The 18,564-nt window shown below is 37.6% G+C and overlaps 1 protein-coding gene across 2 annotated transcripts; it reads right to left on the bottom strand.

Annotated features, from left to right (window-relative positions):
• Nucleotides 1-41: 41 nt before the first annotated feature.
• Nucleotides 42-16,095, bottom strand: GMFB (glia maturation factor beta). 2 transcript variants are annotated; one of them, XM_019725733.2, is made up of 7 exons: nucleotides 15,829-16,095; nucleotides 9,897-9,993; nucleotides 8,450-8,499; nucleotides 7,709-7,758; nucleotides 7,137-7,219; nucleotides 6,063-6,136; nucleotides 42-3,743 (listed from the first exon to the last, which is right to left on the bottom strand). In XM_019725733.2, the coding sequence occupies exons 1-7, from the start codon at nucleotides 15,829-15,831 to the stop codon at nucleotides 3,672-3,674; spliced, it is 429 nt and encodes a 142-aa protein (XP_019581292.1). In that variant the 5' UTR covers nucleotides 15,832-16,095; the 3' UTR covers nucleotides 42-3,671. The 2 variants fall into 2 exon arrangements, with proteins under 2 accessions (XP_019581292.1, XP_019581291.1); XM_019725732.2 differs by having other exon boundaries at nucleotides 7,137-7,222; nucleotides 15,829-15,981.
• Nucleotides 16,096-18,564: the final 2,469 nt, after the last annotated feature.

Here is an 18,564-nt window from a genome sequence, read left to right as displayed (position 1 = left end):
AAGGGGGAGAGGAGGTGAGTAAAAAAATGAAAAGCTAGAAGTGCTTTCATGTTAACATTTTATTTAAACCAGTACAAGCAACATGCTTAACAGAAGACTGTCCAAAATAAACATGCAATATGAACTAGCAGAGACTGAAACCACAGCTTAAGAAGTAGTGCCAGTTGTTGACTTTGTTAAACGATGACAGGGAACTGTTAAAATTCACAAGACTAAACCATTAATGTTTCAAGCCTCCTGAATGAGATTCTATTGGACCATCTAAATCAGTGGGAACTGCCCTGGCATGTTAGTGATCTCAAACAGTATTCAAGTAATTATATGTGTATGGACTCTATTCCAAAAAGCAAGAAAACAGTTTCTATCACAATCTTAATGTACTTTTTTAAAACATTACTAGAATATGACCGGTGATTTGAAATGTCAAATGGCATGATAGGAAACAAATCTCTCAAGAATATTCAACTTTGGACCATTGGTGTTAAGTGGCCTAGAAGGTTTGTTTACATTCTTCCAGAAATACAAAATAAGATTTGTCCAGAAATGTTTGAGTCACTTCTTCACATACATTGTAAAGGCTCAAACTCTGTAGATTCCAGTATCATCAGTCTATTGAACAAAATGGGAAAGCAACCATACAAAGAATATATGAATTGATAGAATACTAGTTACTCTCTACTTCCACCAAATATCAGCATTCAAACTCTTATGAAAATATCTATTCATCATTAGTCCACATTATGGATTAATGACATTGCTCGGATTTTAAAGTAGTTCAAACTTTTTTTAAGTACACCTTCCTTATTATCTATATCGGTGGGGAATAAAGACAGCCAAATTTAATTTGGCAATAAACTCCTCTAACTGGAAATTTTTAGTTAAAGTGTCAGACCAGGATACAATTTATGGCTCCATTTGACTCCTGAAAATAGGAGATAAAAAGGGAGAGAAAAGTGCTGACAGACATTTTGCTACAAAGATTATTTAGTAATGACAATAAAAAAATTTAGCAACACCCTCTTAAACAAGAGTATGTTTAACTGCACTATGCATTTAGTAAACTTTTTAGAAATAGACAATTTGAACATTTATTTTAGCTGTCAATTAAACAAAAACAGTCAGTCAACGAACTTTTTTTCCTAACATAATTGATTCAATACCAGAACAAAGTGAATGCTATTCAAAACTGACATTTTGGAATTTCAGCATAGTAACCTGAGAACAGTTTCTTCATATGTCATTTACGTTGCCACAAAAACCATACTAAAAACATGCTGTGATTACTAGTTGGTTCTATTTTGACAACATTAGACGCTATGCAGAACTTAGGCAAGGCCAACAATTTCAAAACTAATGCTGATTTAGAAGACCATGAAGGAGGTTCCCAGGAAAAAAAACTGCTGCCGAAAAGGAAAGATTAAAATTCAAGGCTGAATAGGAATGGTTGTACCAGAAAGTTATAGAATATAAAAACTGGAATTATGAAATCTGGAGTTGCTATTTGAGAGAAGGCAGAAGAGATCAAATAAGGAATGTACTTGAAAAGAACAATGCAAAACTTGGTTAGATGGAAAGGAAATTTAAGTAAAAAAGTCTGAGAACACTCTAGAGCATGGGATTTGTAAATCTCCCTGTAGGACAGAGGAAGTAAAAAATGTTCTATTGATCCTCTAACCTCAACCTATTGTCTTGCAAAATACGTTATCCATAAGAAGCAAACAAGCTCAAAAAAGCATGGTTTATCACAGTTCTTTGCCCCTGTTAGAGAACAAGGGAACTAAAAGTTTTATATGGAGGTTAATATTACCTTACATTATGGAGGACTTTAAAATTAAAAAAACAAAACAAAACAAAAAACCTAAAATGTGCAAGACAAAATAAGGAACCGCAATAAAAAATACATTCTTGCAGCACTAGTTTCTCTTATTGCTGCAGACCAGATGAAACAAAATCTCATTTCCTTCATTCAAAACATTAAAAACAGTCTCCACTCATTTGGATTACACTTGCATTTCTGCAGAATTATAAGCATTATTGTCCAAAATCAAAATAGCTGTTTAAAGAATTCTTAAACTTCCTGGGTGAAGTTTTCTCTCTCTCTCTGGAAACTGGAATAAAGAATCCTTCCCATTCATTAACCAAAACTCTAGCACTTCCTCATCTCCGACTAACTTCCTATTGCTTCCTGTTTCTAGATTAGTGAAGTCAAACAGTGTTGGGAACAGATGATGCTCTATTCAATATTGTGAAAATTCCAACTATTTTTACCTTTATTAAACTTGGCACAGAAACCTCAAAAAAATGTGAAGAACATATGAATGGAAAATAATGTCAACATAAAAAAATGCCTTTGCTAGTTTTGAAATGACTAAGATATTCTTAATATAAGAATTCAGCAAATTTGGTTAGTCTTTAGAGTCTCAAGACCTTTTTTGTCAAATTAATGTTAAACAGTTACTTATATGTTTGTTTTTAAAGTACACTACATATTAGAATCCTTGCCAAGAATACCATCATCTGACAAGACAGGTGTCCAATTTAGAATAGCTTCTGAAATTTAGGGTGTAAGATATAATTTCTATTGATGTGTTAATGCTATTAACTATGGCTAAGGTTTTAAGGTAAGTAATTTTTTCCTATGGCACAAAACTAATCACAAATACGCCCCAAATTATAACTCTCAACTGCCATATATCCACCAGTGCAAGCAGATTGTTGGAATTTTTAAAATATGAAGTCGATTTTATTACAAATTTCAGATACACACATTAGAAAATTGTTTTACTTGGACCCTTTACAAAAGTATTAATTTCACCAAATCTGGAATACTGGCAGTGAAAAGTTTTAAACTAACTTTAAAGCTAATAAATTAAAGGCACAGTATTAACACATTTAAAATAACTAGTTTTCACAGGACATTAAGAGATGCTTTATAAATAAAGTGTTATTGATCTAGATTCAAAACTATCCAGAAATGACATACCCAGGAATGAAGCCCTTGATTAGCTACAACCCATCAATTCATCAGATGCTATTTTCCATTAAGAATAGTCATGACTGTTATAAAATCTAACTCCCAGACCTTAAGAATGAGTGATTGAGGAACAAAGTTTCTGGACTTGATTAAAAAGATACAGGAAACCAAAGAAGAGATAGAATTGATGAAAAATGTACTTGTTATGCAAGTTATACTATAGTAAATTATTATTCATGGCTCAAAATTGGGTCACTCAAGTCTTTTACCCCAAATTAATTTCAAAGATTTGACAAATGATAATATGCCATTTCCATATATAAACCGCTAATATCCAGTATTTGTCAAAAGGAGGCAACTGTTGTCTATCATAATCTAATACCCACTTTCCAATGGTGTCTGTAAATAGTAACAAATTCTGAACCATAAGTTATAGAAATTAGTCACAAGAGTGCAAAAAGTCCCTGGAGAAAAGTAGTCCACCTAACAATTACAAATATAAGGAAACACTTTACAAAGTTTCGTTACTATGAAGATGATTTCTTCTTTGTTCAAACTTTGAACAAACGAAGAATTTTTCTTTACTGCAGGAAACAAACTGAAAGTAACAGTGCATTTTTAGGCATAAATAAGTATTTATGTCTGCTTCCAGTATGGTCAGGTTAATACATAAATACTTTAGAAACAGAACTTCACATTAGTGGAAAAATCCAAGTTTTTCACGTAACCATTCTTCAGTTAGGTCTTCAGTATTTCTGATTTCAAATACCTTAAGAAAAAAAACTCAGGTTATACTGATACTCTCAACAACAATAAAATCAAACACATTATATATTTGAGTATTAAATACCAAATTCTTTTTTGCACGTTGGTCATAACTTAATCAAAAATGCCATAAAACGGCGACATGTTCAATCAAATTAGATATACCATTTGGGAGGTACTTTTTTCTTTAAATACTAAGTACTCAGTTACCAAAATTTAGCAATTAAGATGGCATAAAAAAAACCTCTTAAAAGTACAAATCTATAAATATCCTAAATGAGCAATTCTGTAAACCTACACGCTGAGAGAGACAACCCAAGCAAATCAATCCAGTTAGTTAAGAGCAGAAAGAACATATGTTGGTCTTCCTTAATTGGAGGAAATACCAGCTGTAGATTGTTTTGATAAAGATGGACTAGAGGTCCAAGGCTACAAATCTCCAGCAAGAATTTGAACACACAGGCCCAGAAAGTATAATGGCTACAGAGAGAAAATGTAATACGGCAGAGAGGATGGGATTTGAGGCCAGATGTGAGTTTGAATCCTAGTTCTGTCGTTTATTATTATGCAACCCTGGGCAAGTCATTCATCCTCTGAAGCTCAGTTTTCCCATCTACAGAACAGGAATACCCCCTCACAGGATCCTGGTGAGGATTCAATGGGATTATTTGTAAAAGTGCCATGCCTTAATTCCATTGCTTTAGGTTATGCACAGGATTAGAATAGACCTGAGGCAGTTAACAGAGCTTGTTTTTAACCACCCAGCCCATTAGAGCAATTCCAGGGAATTCCTAGGGTATAAATGAGAAAAAGTAGTGTCTGTAAATTGGTGGTATCAGTGACAATCACATAGCTAAAGGGGAAATCCGGCAGAGGGCACTTAAAGACATCCCCTGGGTTGATGGTAAGTACCCGAGGGGAAAACACTGATGCTGTCCTTACAATAAAACCTGAAAGAAGTATTATTTAATACCATTTCAATGATGATATTCTATTTCAAAACCTTAAATGTATATACTTTTTCAACTCAAAGTAATATGAGGAAGTTAAAGTTTAAGAGCAAGTATGCCTCTTACTGTTAACCTTCAAAAATGCCATAAAACGGCGACATGTTCAATCAAAAAGCAAATGTCTCATTAATAAAGCTACTAATAAGTATTCTTAACAATTTAATTTTAGATTTGGAAGCAATACAGTCAATTGCATAATATGGAATTCCTGCACAGAATTTGGCTCATTCAGTCTATGGTAAAGGCTCAGAGAAGCTTTAATGCTGACTTTTATCTATTAAAAATTACATTATGGAAGGCAAAGAACTCTCAATATATTGAATAGTTATAGTGGATTCTCTAAACCTACTTACATTTTTTTTTTAACTTTTATTTATTTTAAGTGTGGTTTTCCAGGACCCATCAGCTCCAAGTCAAGTAGTTGTTGCAATCTAATTGTGGAGGGTGCAGCTCACAGTGGCCCATGTGGGGATTGAACCAGCAACCCTGTTGTTAAGAGCATTGAGCTCTAACCAACTGAGCTACCCGGCCGCCCAAAGCAGCCTACATTTTTAATGTGATTTCTTCTAATTATAATCACCTTATAATTCCCATTCAAACAACAGACTTTTGGTTAAAGACTTCTACTATTCTATTTCCAATTAATAAAAAGCTTTGACTAATTTACTGCTCTGTTCTAAATAATGTTCACCTGCATAAAAAAATACACATTATTTTAGCTCTTACTCTGACAGTAGTCCCCCTTTATCCTCAGGGGATATATTCCAAGGCCCCCCATGGATATCTGCAACTTTGGATAGTACAGACCCCTATATATACTATGTTTTTTCCTATACATATGTGTCTTTTCACTTAAAGGAAGCAGTTTATGGCTTCTCTTTGGCATATCTGAATTGCCAGCACCACTGCTCTCACGATTTGGGGCCATTATTAAGTAAAATAAGGGTAACCGGAACACAAGCATGTGAAACCTTGACAGCAAGCTGATAACTGAGACAGCTACTAATTGACTAACAGGTGGGTAGCATATACAGCGTGGACATGTACTATACACTGTGTACACATACATTGGACAAAGGGATGTTCATGTCCTGGGCAGGACAGATTTCATCAAGCTACTCAGAATGGTGCACAATTTAAAACTTATGAATTGTTTATTTCTGGACTTTTCTATTTAGTATTTTCAGACCATGTTTGACCACCAGTAACTAAAACCGTGGAAAGTGAAACTGCGGATAAGGGTGGGGGGACTACTGTAAGGGAATAATAAGGGAAAATATTGTCTCAACAAGCAAGTCAAATATAAATACCACCTTGGTTAGTTCAGCTGTTTGGACTAGCTTATTCTTACTCCCAGCATACATCATCTGTTGTTCAGGCTTACATCCTGGAAGAGAGATTAGTGTAGAAATGAGACTTAGATTTTGAAAACGTCATGGCTTTTCATTTACTTTTCAAAACTGACACATTTAAGATTTCCTGTGCTTTAGAGTTTACAAAAATTTCAGTCTAAATGCGTATGGGTTGTATTTTGCGTCTTACATTGCATACCGCCTATACAGAGACATAGATAAATTACAAGCAAACAAGCCCCAGACCATCAAAAATAAATGAGGCTAGACCACTGTAGATCTTGACTTTTAGAGCCGTGCAAACACTTAAAAACTTTTCAACATTTTCTGAATTTTGACTTTCAATATCAAGATCAATTTTATGGACGCCTAACACAGATAAGGTTTGGGGATGGTGGTGGGTCAGTGGGGCAGGGAGATCTGCCCTAAAAAAAAGTCAGCCTGATTACATATTAAGTTAATACACTGCGGTATATTTTAAGTGCTAAAAATACAAATAATAACGTTTAGAGAAGAGTTCATTAAGTAGAGACTTCACTGTCTTGAATGGTGGTGGTGACGGTAGTAGTTCTGGTAATACATACCTTAAATATCAATAAGGCATTTTAATACCAATGTAAGGAACTCTGGGACTATTCTTAAGATCATAGACATATAATGGGTAACTACTATTTTAAAGATAAACTCAAATATATATCATGATTGTACACGAAGTTCACATACTTATTAAAAAATTAAAATATAGGAGAAAATATACTTTTGTTATTTTAAAATGTCACTGCATTTCAAATTCCTTAAAATGTGTGTATGAAATGCCCTAACAACTACACATCTAGGAATTTATCCTAAGAAAATAAGCAAGTTCTAAGAGATGATGCTTTATAGTAACTTATTTCTAGGAATGCATTCACGAGTGTATGTGTGCACACACACCTCATCTTTAAACCATAAAGCATAAAATTTGTCTAGTATGAAAAAATGGTTTTATTAATTAGATCAGAAACAAACCTGCACTATTTAAAGAAATTCACTTACCAACAGGACTGGAGAAAATAAAACACAGAGGATATGAAACTCTTCCATCATCATGTTGATATTTATAACTATACACAATGAAGGTTTTTCTCAAGTTAAAGAAACTAAAATTACTTTCTATTTGAGACAAGTACTTACAATAATGTTTTGAAACACAGATCTAGGGAGCTACTGAGCGGTAAATTTCTAACCTGCCCATTTAGGCCACACCTTCATTATTCGTTATCTTTCCATAAATTTATAAATGGGCCCCAAAGATAAGTTATAAAATCAAATAATCTCTCAAAAATAAATATACTTAAAAGTATGGATTGAATATGCCTTTTTTATCTTTAGCATTTTTATTGCAAACACATAATTAATGGAATTGTGTAAAGGAAATAATGCATCCCACTAATACAATTTTTCATTTTCTAATCCAATATGTACACACATATTTTAAATTTGGTTGTGATCATGGTATAGAAGACAATTTTGTAAAATATATGTCTTTTAAAAGTTGAACAAATAAACTTCATAAATTCTGACCATTAAAGAAAACAAATCTTTTTAAAGCACTAAGAAAAGGATATCGAGGTTGTCGTTCAGGTAGTTCATCTTTGAGTTCATCTGGTGAAATGCCCTGGCACCATAAAGAAAAACAACTTTTAAGTTTTTTTTCAACCCATATCCTTAAGAGATGTACCAAGCACCCATTCTACTAATAGGTATAAATTCATAACCATACACAACATAAAATTTTATTTTACTTAATTGTACACAAGCTGAGCTTACTAAACCCTCCCGTCAATCTAATGGAAGCCCACTCCAGCCCACTCAGTTTAATTCCACTTATTATGGGGCTGAGAGGTACAGTAGTCCAATTGTCAGTAAACACTGAAATAAGCCAGTAAACACTGAAATAAGCCGACCCCACCGAAGAAACAACAATGTCTGATTTAGGAGGAAAATAAGTTAATTATTTTCACTCTAAATTACTTAATTTGACAAAATAAATTCTTAGGTTATAGAATTTTAGTACTTAATTATCGGCCAAGTAATTTAGAAGCAAATTATAAAGTTGACTCAGTATTTACTGGACATATGGCCCTACCTTCCACTACTTACTACACTGGATTTCATTATTGTTTTTAAAGGAGGTGGTTAATTAGCAAGACAATGCACTACACAAAAATTAGCAAGTGCTTTTCATGCATACTGAACATGTATTAAAAGGTTTAGAACTCATTTTGGAAGTATATATAACTAATATAGCAACTTTTGGGCAATAATAATTTCTTAACATAAAACTGTATTTAGTTGACCAAACAAACCTCAAGCTCTTCATCCAGTACCACCAGACGTTTATCCTTATCAATCTTCACTAAAATAAAAACATAGTATGAGTAAATTGTGATTCTAATGTGACCTTGATCTGCCCAACCCTCAGAGTCTCAGCCCTTGTTTAGGCATATAAAATTAAAACATCAAGAAACACAAGCATAAAACTCATTCAGTTTTAGATTATGGTCTATCAGCTAGCTTTGCTTTCAAAGAGTCAGTGTTTAAAAAGCTTTTACCCACAATTCCCAGCACTTAATTTGCTTATTTAGAACTTTATATCCACTCCTTAGATTTCCTGTGTATATGGAGAACTTTGTAATTCAAATGCAACTTCCTAGATAGTAAGGTCTGAAAGGGTGACTGATTGAGATTGGTCTATGTAACACGATTAGAGCTCAAGGGGAAAGTGTACCAGGAGTCAGGATAGAACCATCACCAGATTCTGAGCTTCTCCATAGTCAGGATTTCATGGTACAGTATGAGTATTCTGAGAAAGTGATTTACAAATAGCAGTGATATTGATATTCAAATGTATGTAACATAATCCAAAGTCAAATTAAATGTGTTCAAAGATAATCTATGCCTCTATTTTTTCCCCCGTCACCCTGAAAAGTTAGCCATTTTTGGTTTTGCACTAGTTTCATAGTAAATCCTGAGATAACAGTATGTTCTCAAATAGCTTTCACTTTTATGGCAAAATGGCACTGACACACATTTTCACTTTTAAGAACTGTACTCCTATGTTGTGGTATTTATTTGTAGTAGAACCAGAATTCATGACAAGTTGTCACCACCTCATTAATTCACATCTGGAGCTCCATCTCTGCTAAGCATAGGCTATAGACTTACATTTTCAGCCCTTCACCCTTCCTTTATCTTTCTAAATCACTACCCACATATTAAATATTACCTAATATAAAATAAATCTAGATACCATTAGATACAGCACACAGTGGGAGAGACAATATTCAAATCATTCTTTCCATTGTCAGAAGTCAGTGACACTTAAATGTATTCTCCATGAAACTAGAATTCAAGTCTAGAATTGAAATAAGGCCCCAAATCACTTTAAACACAATGCTGAACTTTACCCATTTTAGTTGTAGGCAAAGGTTTCTCTTAGAGGATGAATGGCCAGGCTATTTTTAGTTCCCTGAGAAGTTAAAGGATGGAGTTAGATGGGTCATCACTACAAATGATCAAGTGACCAAAAAGATCATCCCCTCCAGCTCTGTGTAGGCAGCTGAGGGGGGAGGTAGGACATTCTAACTGTTCTGTGATATTAGCTGTCATTTATTTTTTAAAGTGATCTATAAGGAGGGTGGGACTTAAAACAGGAGACGGTAAATTACTTTCTAAAGGTTCAGTTTATTCAATGTAGCTATAAGATAAAAACAAACTAACACCATGTAACAGAGGCAATCACTTTTAGCTTACTTATAATGGCAGCATTGTTTGTTTCTTTGCGAAAACGAAACTTTCTCAGCTTTTCCACTAGATCTTCAGCAACATCACAAACCACCAAAGACTCACTCTAGAAAAGAAAACAATAACGTTTAAAATGCCGTAACTTCCATATATACATGTTAAAGTTATAAAACCTAATACCTTTATAAAGGTACATGTATACTGACATCTACAAATGTCACAATTATGTGACAGTATTAACATGAAACACATGAACACTTAAAGAGCTTTTAACACTAACAACCCTTCTATCTACATTATTTAATTACACACATTTGTTCATCTTATATGTAGGGTATATTTTCACTTTCTCTTTGGTTAATAAATATCTCAAAGAACTAGACACATAATACTGTGATATTTTCTTGGCACGAGAGGAAGGGAAGAATGTGGGAAAAGTCAAGGATCACTGCCGGCTGGTAGAAAGTACGTATGTTGGCACTACGCCGGAAGGACAGGATAGTCATCTTACTGTACTTAGAATTAAGACCTTGATTCATTTTTGGGTCTCAACTGTGAAAAAAAATACAAATACAAAAAAGTATGAAAAAAAAAAAAGAAAAATAAACCCCAAGAGTAAAGACCAATAATATTTCTATATTAATTAAATCACTATGGGCACTTAAAAAAGGAGCTATTAAGAATTATGAAAGCAAAACCAGATGAAACAAATATAAAAACGAAAAGAAACTTTTACAAATTATGAAAAAATATTAGAGATTCTTTTCCAGAAATTTGGCAAGAAAATGATGAAAAGCACTCTTTTTTACTGCTGCAAATGTATTAATGATTGCAAACACAAGAATGGAATACTTTCCTTTTTTAACGTGTAAAACTTTGAACACATAGAGAATAGTATAGTGAAATCCTATGCACTTATCACTTGGCTTTACATATCAACACATAGCCAATCTTATTTCACCCAACGCCATCAATACTGTCCCACAGCAAAGTCAACAAAACATTTCAACTGTAAATATTACTCTATGTATTATTAAAATGACAGCATATGCCATTAGAAATATAAGGACAATAGTGTTATCTCACCTAAAAAATACTAACAATAACTCCAGTCTCAAACACTCAGTTCAAATTTCCCTCAGTTTTAACATATATTTTTCTTTTTATGTTGGTTTTTGAGTCAGGTTCCAAAGAAGGTCCACATACTTTGGTCTCTTTTCATATATATAGGTTCCTCCATCCTTCTTCAAGAAAATTAGAACAGTTCTGAGATCAATGCTAAATGCATGTCTCATACCCAAAAGGTTAAGCCTTCCAATTTTAAGTTAAAATAAAAAGTTAATAAAAGCCTGCTTTTTTGACCCTGTGTTGGGTAAATTAAAGCATATGTTAAAACAGGAAATGGCTATCAACTAAATTTTTTTTTTTTTTAAGATTTTTATTGGATTTTATTGGGGAACAGTGTGTTCTTCCAGGACTTTTTGTGGAGGGCGCAGCTCAGCTCCAGGTCCAGTTGCCCTTGCTAGTTGCAGGGGGCGCAGCCCACCAACCCTTGCTGGAGTCAAGCAGGCAACCTTGTGGTTGAGAGGACACATTCTAACCAACTGAGCCATCCGGGAGCTCAGCGGCAGCTCAACTCACGGTGCCATGTTCAATCTTAGTTGCAGGGGGCGCTGCCCACCATCCCTTGCGGGACTCGAGGAATTGAACTGGGAACCTTGTGGTTGAGAGCCCACTGGCTCATGTGGGAATTGAACCGGCAGCCTTCAGAGTTAGGAGCATAGAGCTCTAACCGCCTGAGCCACCGGGCCGGCCATTTAAATTGTCTTTTAAATTCAGAATACTGGTAATGTAAGGTGTGATATACCATTGGATATGCTATCATACAGTTAGAAAGTACATCCCACCCATACTTATCTGTTGGAAAGTATTATCCAACAGATAAGGCTCCTGTAGTTGTCATGTCCATTCATCCTTTTAGTTCTCTTTAGAGAAAGAGATGCTAAGTCATATGGAGCTTCCTGAAGGTAGTATTCAACCTTAGTCTATTTTTTCCTACCTTCCAAGAAAGATACAAAAGTCAGAAAATTACAATTTTCATTCTCTCTTTAATGAAAGGTAGAACCCATTAATGAAACTAATAGTATTTTAGATTTTTATTTAGGCAAAGACCAATTTATCATGAAAGTCTTATTTTCCAGCTCTGATACTCAGAGCTGCTTGTGCAGTCCTGATATATTAAGGATCAGAAACCAAGTGGGGAAAAAAATGCTTTGATTTAATTTATAGTTGTTTTTTTTTTTTTACATTTCAGCCCTCCCAATACCATAATAAGGCCAAAAAAAATTCCTTCCTACAAGAAAACGGATCCAGGCTCAGCGAATTCTAATTGCTTACAGTTCGTAGAAGCCTTTAAGAATCAATATTAATGCCCTGAAAACAAGTTTATATGGTAAATATTAACACATAAAGTTAAGTGGAGAGTTGAGCTCAAGTGTGCATTTATTGGTTTATCCATACAACGAACATTTAATTAGTGTCAGCACCATGCTAAATGCTAGGGCTACAATCATATTAAAAAAATAACAGTCACACCACATAATGACATTCCGTCAATGGACTGCATGTGATGGTGGTCCCATAAGATTATAATAGAGCTGAAAAATTCCTATTGCCCAGTGACGTCTTAGCTGTAGCACAATGCATTAGCCACGTGTTTGTGGTAATACTGGTGTAAACAAACCTACTGCATTGCCAGTCATATACAAGTATAACACATACAGTTATGTACAGTATATAATACTTGATAATGATAAAACGACTGTTACTACTTTATGTATTTACTATGCTTTTTATCATTATTTTATAGTGTATTCTTCCTACTTTCAAAAAGTTTGCTGTAAAACAGTATGCTGTTTTATGCTGACAGCAGCCTCATACATCTCATATTTTCGGTTCAAAGGTAGAACCCATTAGTGAAACTAATAAATATTTCAGTTTTTTTGTTTAGGCAAAGACCAATTTATCACGGAAGTCTTATCTTCCAGCTCTGATACCCAGAGCTTCCTGTACAATCCTGACATTCTAAGGATCAGAAACCAAGTGGAAAAAAAATGCTGTGATTTAATTTATATAGCTCTTTTTTTGTATCTCGATTGTATAATTTTCTCTTGTGCTTCATTAATCTTGTGTTGTTTTATAAATTTAGCATGCCCTAAATGTAGTGTTTATAAAGCCCACAGTAGCATACAGTAGGGTCCTAGGCCTTCACACTCACTCACAGACCTACCCAGAGCAACCTCCATTTATGGTAAGTGCCCTGTACAGGTGTACCGTTTTATCTTTTATACCATATTTTTACTATACCTTTTCTGTGTTTAGGTATGTTTAGATACACAAATACCACTGTGTTACAATTGCCAAGTATTCAGCACAGTAACACGCTGTGCTGGTTTGTAGCCTAGGAGCAACAGGCTCCCTATACCATATAGCCTAGGTGTGTGTACTAGGCCATACCACCTAGGTTTGTGTAATCAAACCTAGGTGGTATGGCAATATTCACACAATGACTCCGAACGATGCATTTCTTAGAATGGATCATTAAGCGCCACATTCTTTGTTGTGGGTGGACTGTATATTCACACAATGACTCCGAACGATGCATTTCTTAGAATGGATCATTAAGCGCCACATGAGTGTAAATAAAAAATATGGGCCTGCCCTCAAGGGGCTTGTAGTCTAATAGAGAATAGACCTACATCAAAAGGATCAGGCAAAACAATGTACACTTGTTTATACCTGTGATAAGAGCCAGGAAGCAGAGACACAGGATGCTGTGAGAACTTATGACCAGTGAAGAACAGCATGGTCACAGGAGGCTTACCTGAAAAAGGCATCTGAAGGACCATAATTGCCAATACAAAGACCCTGTGATTAAAATGAGTATGGCACATCTAAAATAATGAAAGGCCTATGTGACTCAAGCACAGATAATGAACAAACATGGTACGAAAGAAGATTGGTATGGGCTGGACTACATAGGGCCCAGTGGGTCATATTAAGTATTTTGGTCTCTATCCTATGAGCAAAGGGAAGCCACTAAGGTGTTTTACGCCGGGTGGTAATGGAAAACATGATCAGCTTTGCATGCAGGAAACAGGCAGAGAGCCAGGATGAACAGAGCAAGACTAGTTAACTGACTAGCTCAGGTGAGAGATGAAAAGTAACTCAGACAGGCTGATAAGGATACATAGAAGTAGGTGAATACTGCTAATAATAGTTAACATGTGTTAGACATTATGAGAGAAGCACTGTGCTGTGTTCTTTATACGGATCTTCCTTAATGCTCAAAACAATCCCATGAAATGGGTATTATCCCCATTTTGCAAGAAACTAAGGCTGAGAGAGGTGAAGTATCTTCCCCAAAGTTACGCAACTAGCGGAGCCAGGATTCACCCCAGGCAGCCTGACCTTTAGCCCACTCACTCTCTGAACCACTAAAAAGGAGCTGGTGACAGATTGAATAGTGGGAGCAGTGGGTTAGGAAAAAGGGTTACCAAGATGACGCCTCAACTTCTCGCTTGTGGAACAGAACTAAATAGTGCTGCTTTTCACTAAGGAACACTAAGGAAGACCAGGTTTGAGGGGAAAGAGCATAAGTTTTATTTTGGACAGACTGACATGGCTTTGAAGAACCCCACTGGGTAAAAGCTTTCCAGATGTTAACTAAATCATGGGATACACAAGTCTGGACTGGATCTGGATCTCAGAAGGTCTGAGATACAATTTCACAAGTCATCTGCATAAAGGTAGGTGGTAACTGAAGCTGTGGGTGCAGGTACGAAGGAATACAGAATGGAAAATGAAGCATTAGGATAGAACCTAGGACTCCTATGTGTGATGTCCAGGGACGAACAGTCTGCATGGGACACAGATGGACCAACAGAAGTAGGAGAAAAACCAGGAGTTCTGTATCCCAGAAGCCAAGGGGGAAGCATGAGGGGAGGGAATGCCCCAGAAAGGAGAGCATGGTCAACGGCCTGGAATGCAGCTGAAAGGTCAGGAAAGACAAGAACTGAAGAGTCCCTTGGATTTAAGTGACCATAACAAGATCTATTCGATGGAGGCGGGTTGAGAAATGAGTGGGAGGTCAGAGAGAGGATAGTGAGGGATTTTGTGTTTGGTTGGTTTTGAATGAAAGAAATGAGTATATTTAAAAACCCGAGAGGAAAGGTCCAGAGGATCCTTATTGGGCAACTAATTTAATTCTCCACTTATTTTTGAGCATGGGGTCCAACTCACACCAGAATGGAAGCCAGAGCCCCTAGACCCAGCAAAACTAAAGCTTCTGACAGTCACTTCAATGCCAAGCGGCAAAACCTTGGGTCAATAGGTTTCCAACTGCCTAACTCAAAGGAAGCAGATAAGGAGAAACCTTTGGAGGAAGGCCGGGGGAGGAGGCAAGCTAAGGTGAGGCCGCGAGAATGGAATCAGAATTCGAGCTAGCCCTCCCGGCGAAGGCCGCCAGGCCGAAGGTGCTCGGCGCCTGCCCGCCCCTGGCAGAGAAATTGGCGTTTGGGGGAGCCCTTCGCTGGGCCAGACCCTGGACCCCTCCAACCCTTCAGCTCAGGAGCTGGAACCCTCCATCTAGAAGGACCGGGAGAGGGTGACCCACGCCTCCTGGCCGCACCTTAGTCCCAGAGCCCGCTTGGGTGGGGGTGGGGGGTTGGGATCAACACCGGGCCCGGCTGGAGGATGCTGCTCTTAGGCGGGGCGGCGGCAGTGGTGGGGGGAGGCCAAGCCTGGCCGTGGGCAGCAGCCAGGGCGGAAGCGGCCGCCGACCCACCCCGGACGCTGCCCGCCGAGACCGGCTCCGGCAAACAGAACAGCCCAGCTAGCTGACCCAGCCCTCTGGCCCCCACCCTCCCCGGAGGCAACTCACCATTTTCCTTCCGGCCGTCAGCACTCTCTCGCCTTTCCTCTGGCCCCTTTAAGAATGGCACCGTGGCCGCCTCCCTTCCTGCCCCCGCGCAAGGCAGAGCCACCCCCACCATCAGCGCGGCCGCGGCGGCCGACACGTGACCGCGGACGGTGGGAGGCGCGGCTCAAAATTAGCCGGATCGCGGGGCACTTGTGTGTGTCTATGCCTTCTAAGAGAGGATGGTCTGTTTCACTGGGAGAGGGCAACTATGCCAACATGTACTCTTAAAATTCAAGACCCAATCGACTTTTCAATATCAGGGTTTCTCGACTTAAGCAATGCTGCCATCTGGAGTCCAATAATTCTTTGTTGTGGGTGGACTGTGCTGTACACCTAAGATGTTTAGCAACACCCCTGGCCTCTGCCCACTAGAGGCCAGTAGCACCTTCCCAGTTGTGACAACCAAAAAGTGACCAGACCTTGTCAAGTGTCGCCAGGAGGGGGTGGTGGGGTGGTGGGAAATCACCCCCAGTTGAGAACCACTGCTGTAGGCTAGATGACTGTCCTAAGCGTTGGGCCACAGACTACCACGTGAATCACCAGTGTCAGCTTAGTTGGAGCAGGCTTCGGGTATCCTCAAGCCACTTAGTGTATATAGATGACAAACCCAACACCTAAGACCACCAGAGCTTTTCACTGCAGGGACTTGGAAGCTCAACAGATTCAAAGGGTTAGGTTCTGCTTAGGTACTAATATGATTTTTCACAGTTCCTGTCATCTATGGGCATATGCTCAAACTGCACATTCATTCCTTTCCGTTGTGCAGTGACTGTCTCAAAATTTGAAACTCAAGGTTATTATGTTCCTATTGGTGTCTCCAAAACAGAAATAAATTTGCCCTTATAGGAAATAATGTGGGCTATAGAGGCCATATAAAATGAATGAAAGGGTTGGCAGCTCCAAGAAAAAACATATAATGGGGATAATAAATTTTGAAAACATAGTAATGATGCTTGCATTTCTCTTATGAAGCCCTCTCCTTGGTTGGCCAGAAGCATCTATCAGCCTCAAAGGAGAAATAGAGCTGTGATGTTGGGAATGCACAAGAAAAAAAGCAGCTTTAACTACCAAAATAAGATTTTTGAGTCCCAAGAAACACAGTAGTCTCGAAAAAGCCAGACATTACTATGAGAGAAAGGTTTTATAAAATTTTAAAGCCCCATTACCATTTCAAATCCTAGACTTTGACAAAATTACAAGTGGCATTTAGTATATACCATATGGTAGAGAAAACAGAGACTATGACATAAGGAAAGTGCCTGCTGAGTGGGAAGGAGGGAAAGCCTTTCCGTGCTGGTCTGGTAAAGGGTGGGATGGAGACAGGGCTTGAGTAAATGCAGCAGGCAGTCATACCCAACCCGTTTTGGCTGAAGTCTCAGAATGGGGGAGGGGTGAGCAGACAGGGTTTGTATTTACCTTTTCACTGCAGTTGATTTCAAGTTTGTTCTCCAAAATGTGTCAAAAATCCACAGAAAATAATTACAGTATTTATATTTTTAAGTACATACAGTTAAGGTGCTATATTTTCTTAAAATAAATGATTACAGTATAAAAATTTCCTATTATTATTCATTCTTGAAAAACACAAAAATATAGAAAAATGTACATCTACTTTCCTAAACTTCCTTTCTGGAACACTGAGCTCGTGGGGTAAAGTCGAATGCCACAGTCAGCAGCATGGAACTATCATTCACCCATAGATGACTGTCACAGTAAAAAGGTTAAAGCACCCAAATGGATGTGGTATTGGAGAACCTAAAGAAATAGGAATTGGTAGTCCACTCCTTTAAGAAAGGAGGAGAGGCCTTGCATTTGGCTCTGCTCCTCTGAACTCAGAAACAATAGTGTTCAATGGCAGAGGTGGCCTTGTTTGGTATCCTGAGATAACGGCTGGTTCTCAGTGGCCTGCAGGTGACACATGGGAAAAACAATATATTCATACATTCCCTCAAGAAGTAATACTGGAGATGGTGAGCAGTATGGTGAACCAGTGGAGCTAAGAGGTCATAGTGCATGAGGACTTTATAACCAGAGGTAAATGACTGGAACCCTGGATTTCAGGAGTGGTTGCCAGCCAGTGACATAAAAAGCCAGATGAAACCTGCTTTACCTTATTGAGGACTCGTTTTTCCCAACCCTACTATGAGATCACGTGAATACCCAGTACAGATGGTATCCCTTGTATCCCTTGGACACCATCTTACAGAGAAGCAAGAGAACAGGGAGGAGTGAGAAGAGAAAGTAAGAATTTTCCTGAAAGAGACCAGCTACCCAAAGGGGCAGTTAAACTGGAAGAGATACCTTTAATTTGACACATTTAAGTTCCCATTGTCCTGTCTCTTTTTTCTTTTTACTACTCAGTGGGGTGAGGACTCAAGAGCAAAACAAAATCAGCTATAGATAACAAAGAAGAACCATTCTTTCTGTTCATCTGAGACTTAAATAGATATTTTGTGCTGCCAAGTTATTTTATGAACTCCCTCCCTTCCTTCCCTCCGTTCCTTCCATAAACACCTATAGAACAAGACATGTTAGGTACTGTTGGCACACACATCAATTAGGTGCCATTACTGAACTTAGGGAGCTGGGGACCCAGCAGGCTAGTGAGCAGATGTTTTCACCAGGGTCAGAGGGCTCCATATAGATCCACAGTGGGTGCTATGGGAGAGGCATCTCCCCAAGGGTTTGAAAGTGTCC

This window comes from Rhinolophus sinicus, linkage group LG03, assembly GCF_036562045.2.
Source record: "Rhinolophus sinicus isolate RSC01 linkage group LG03, ASM3656204v1, whole genome shotgun sequence".
Lineage (NCBI taxonomy): Eukaryota > Metazoa > Chordata > Mammalia > Chiroptera > Rhinolophidae > Rhinolophus > Rhinolophus sinicus.
Note: the sequence above shows the minus strand (reverse complement) of the source record. Positions and strands in the feature narration are given on the sequence as shown.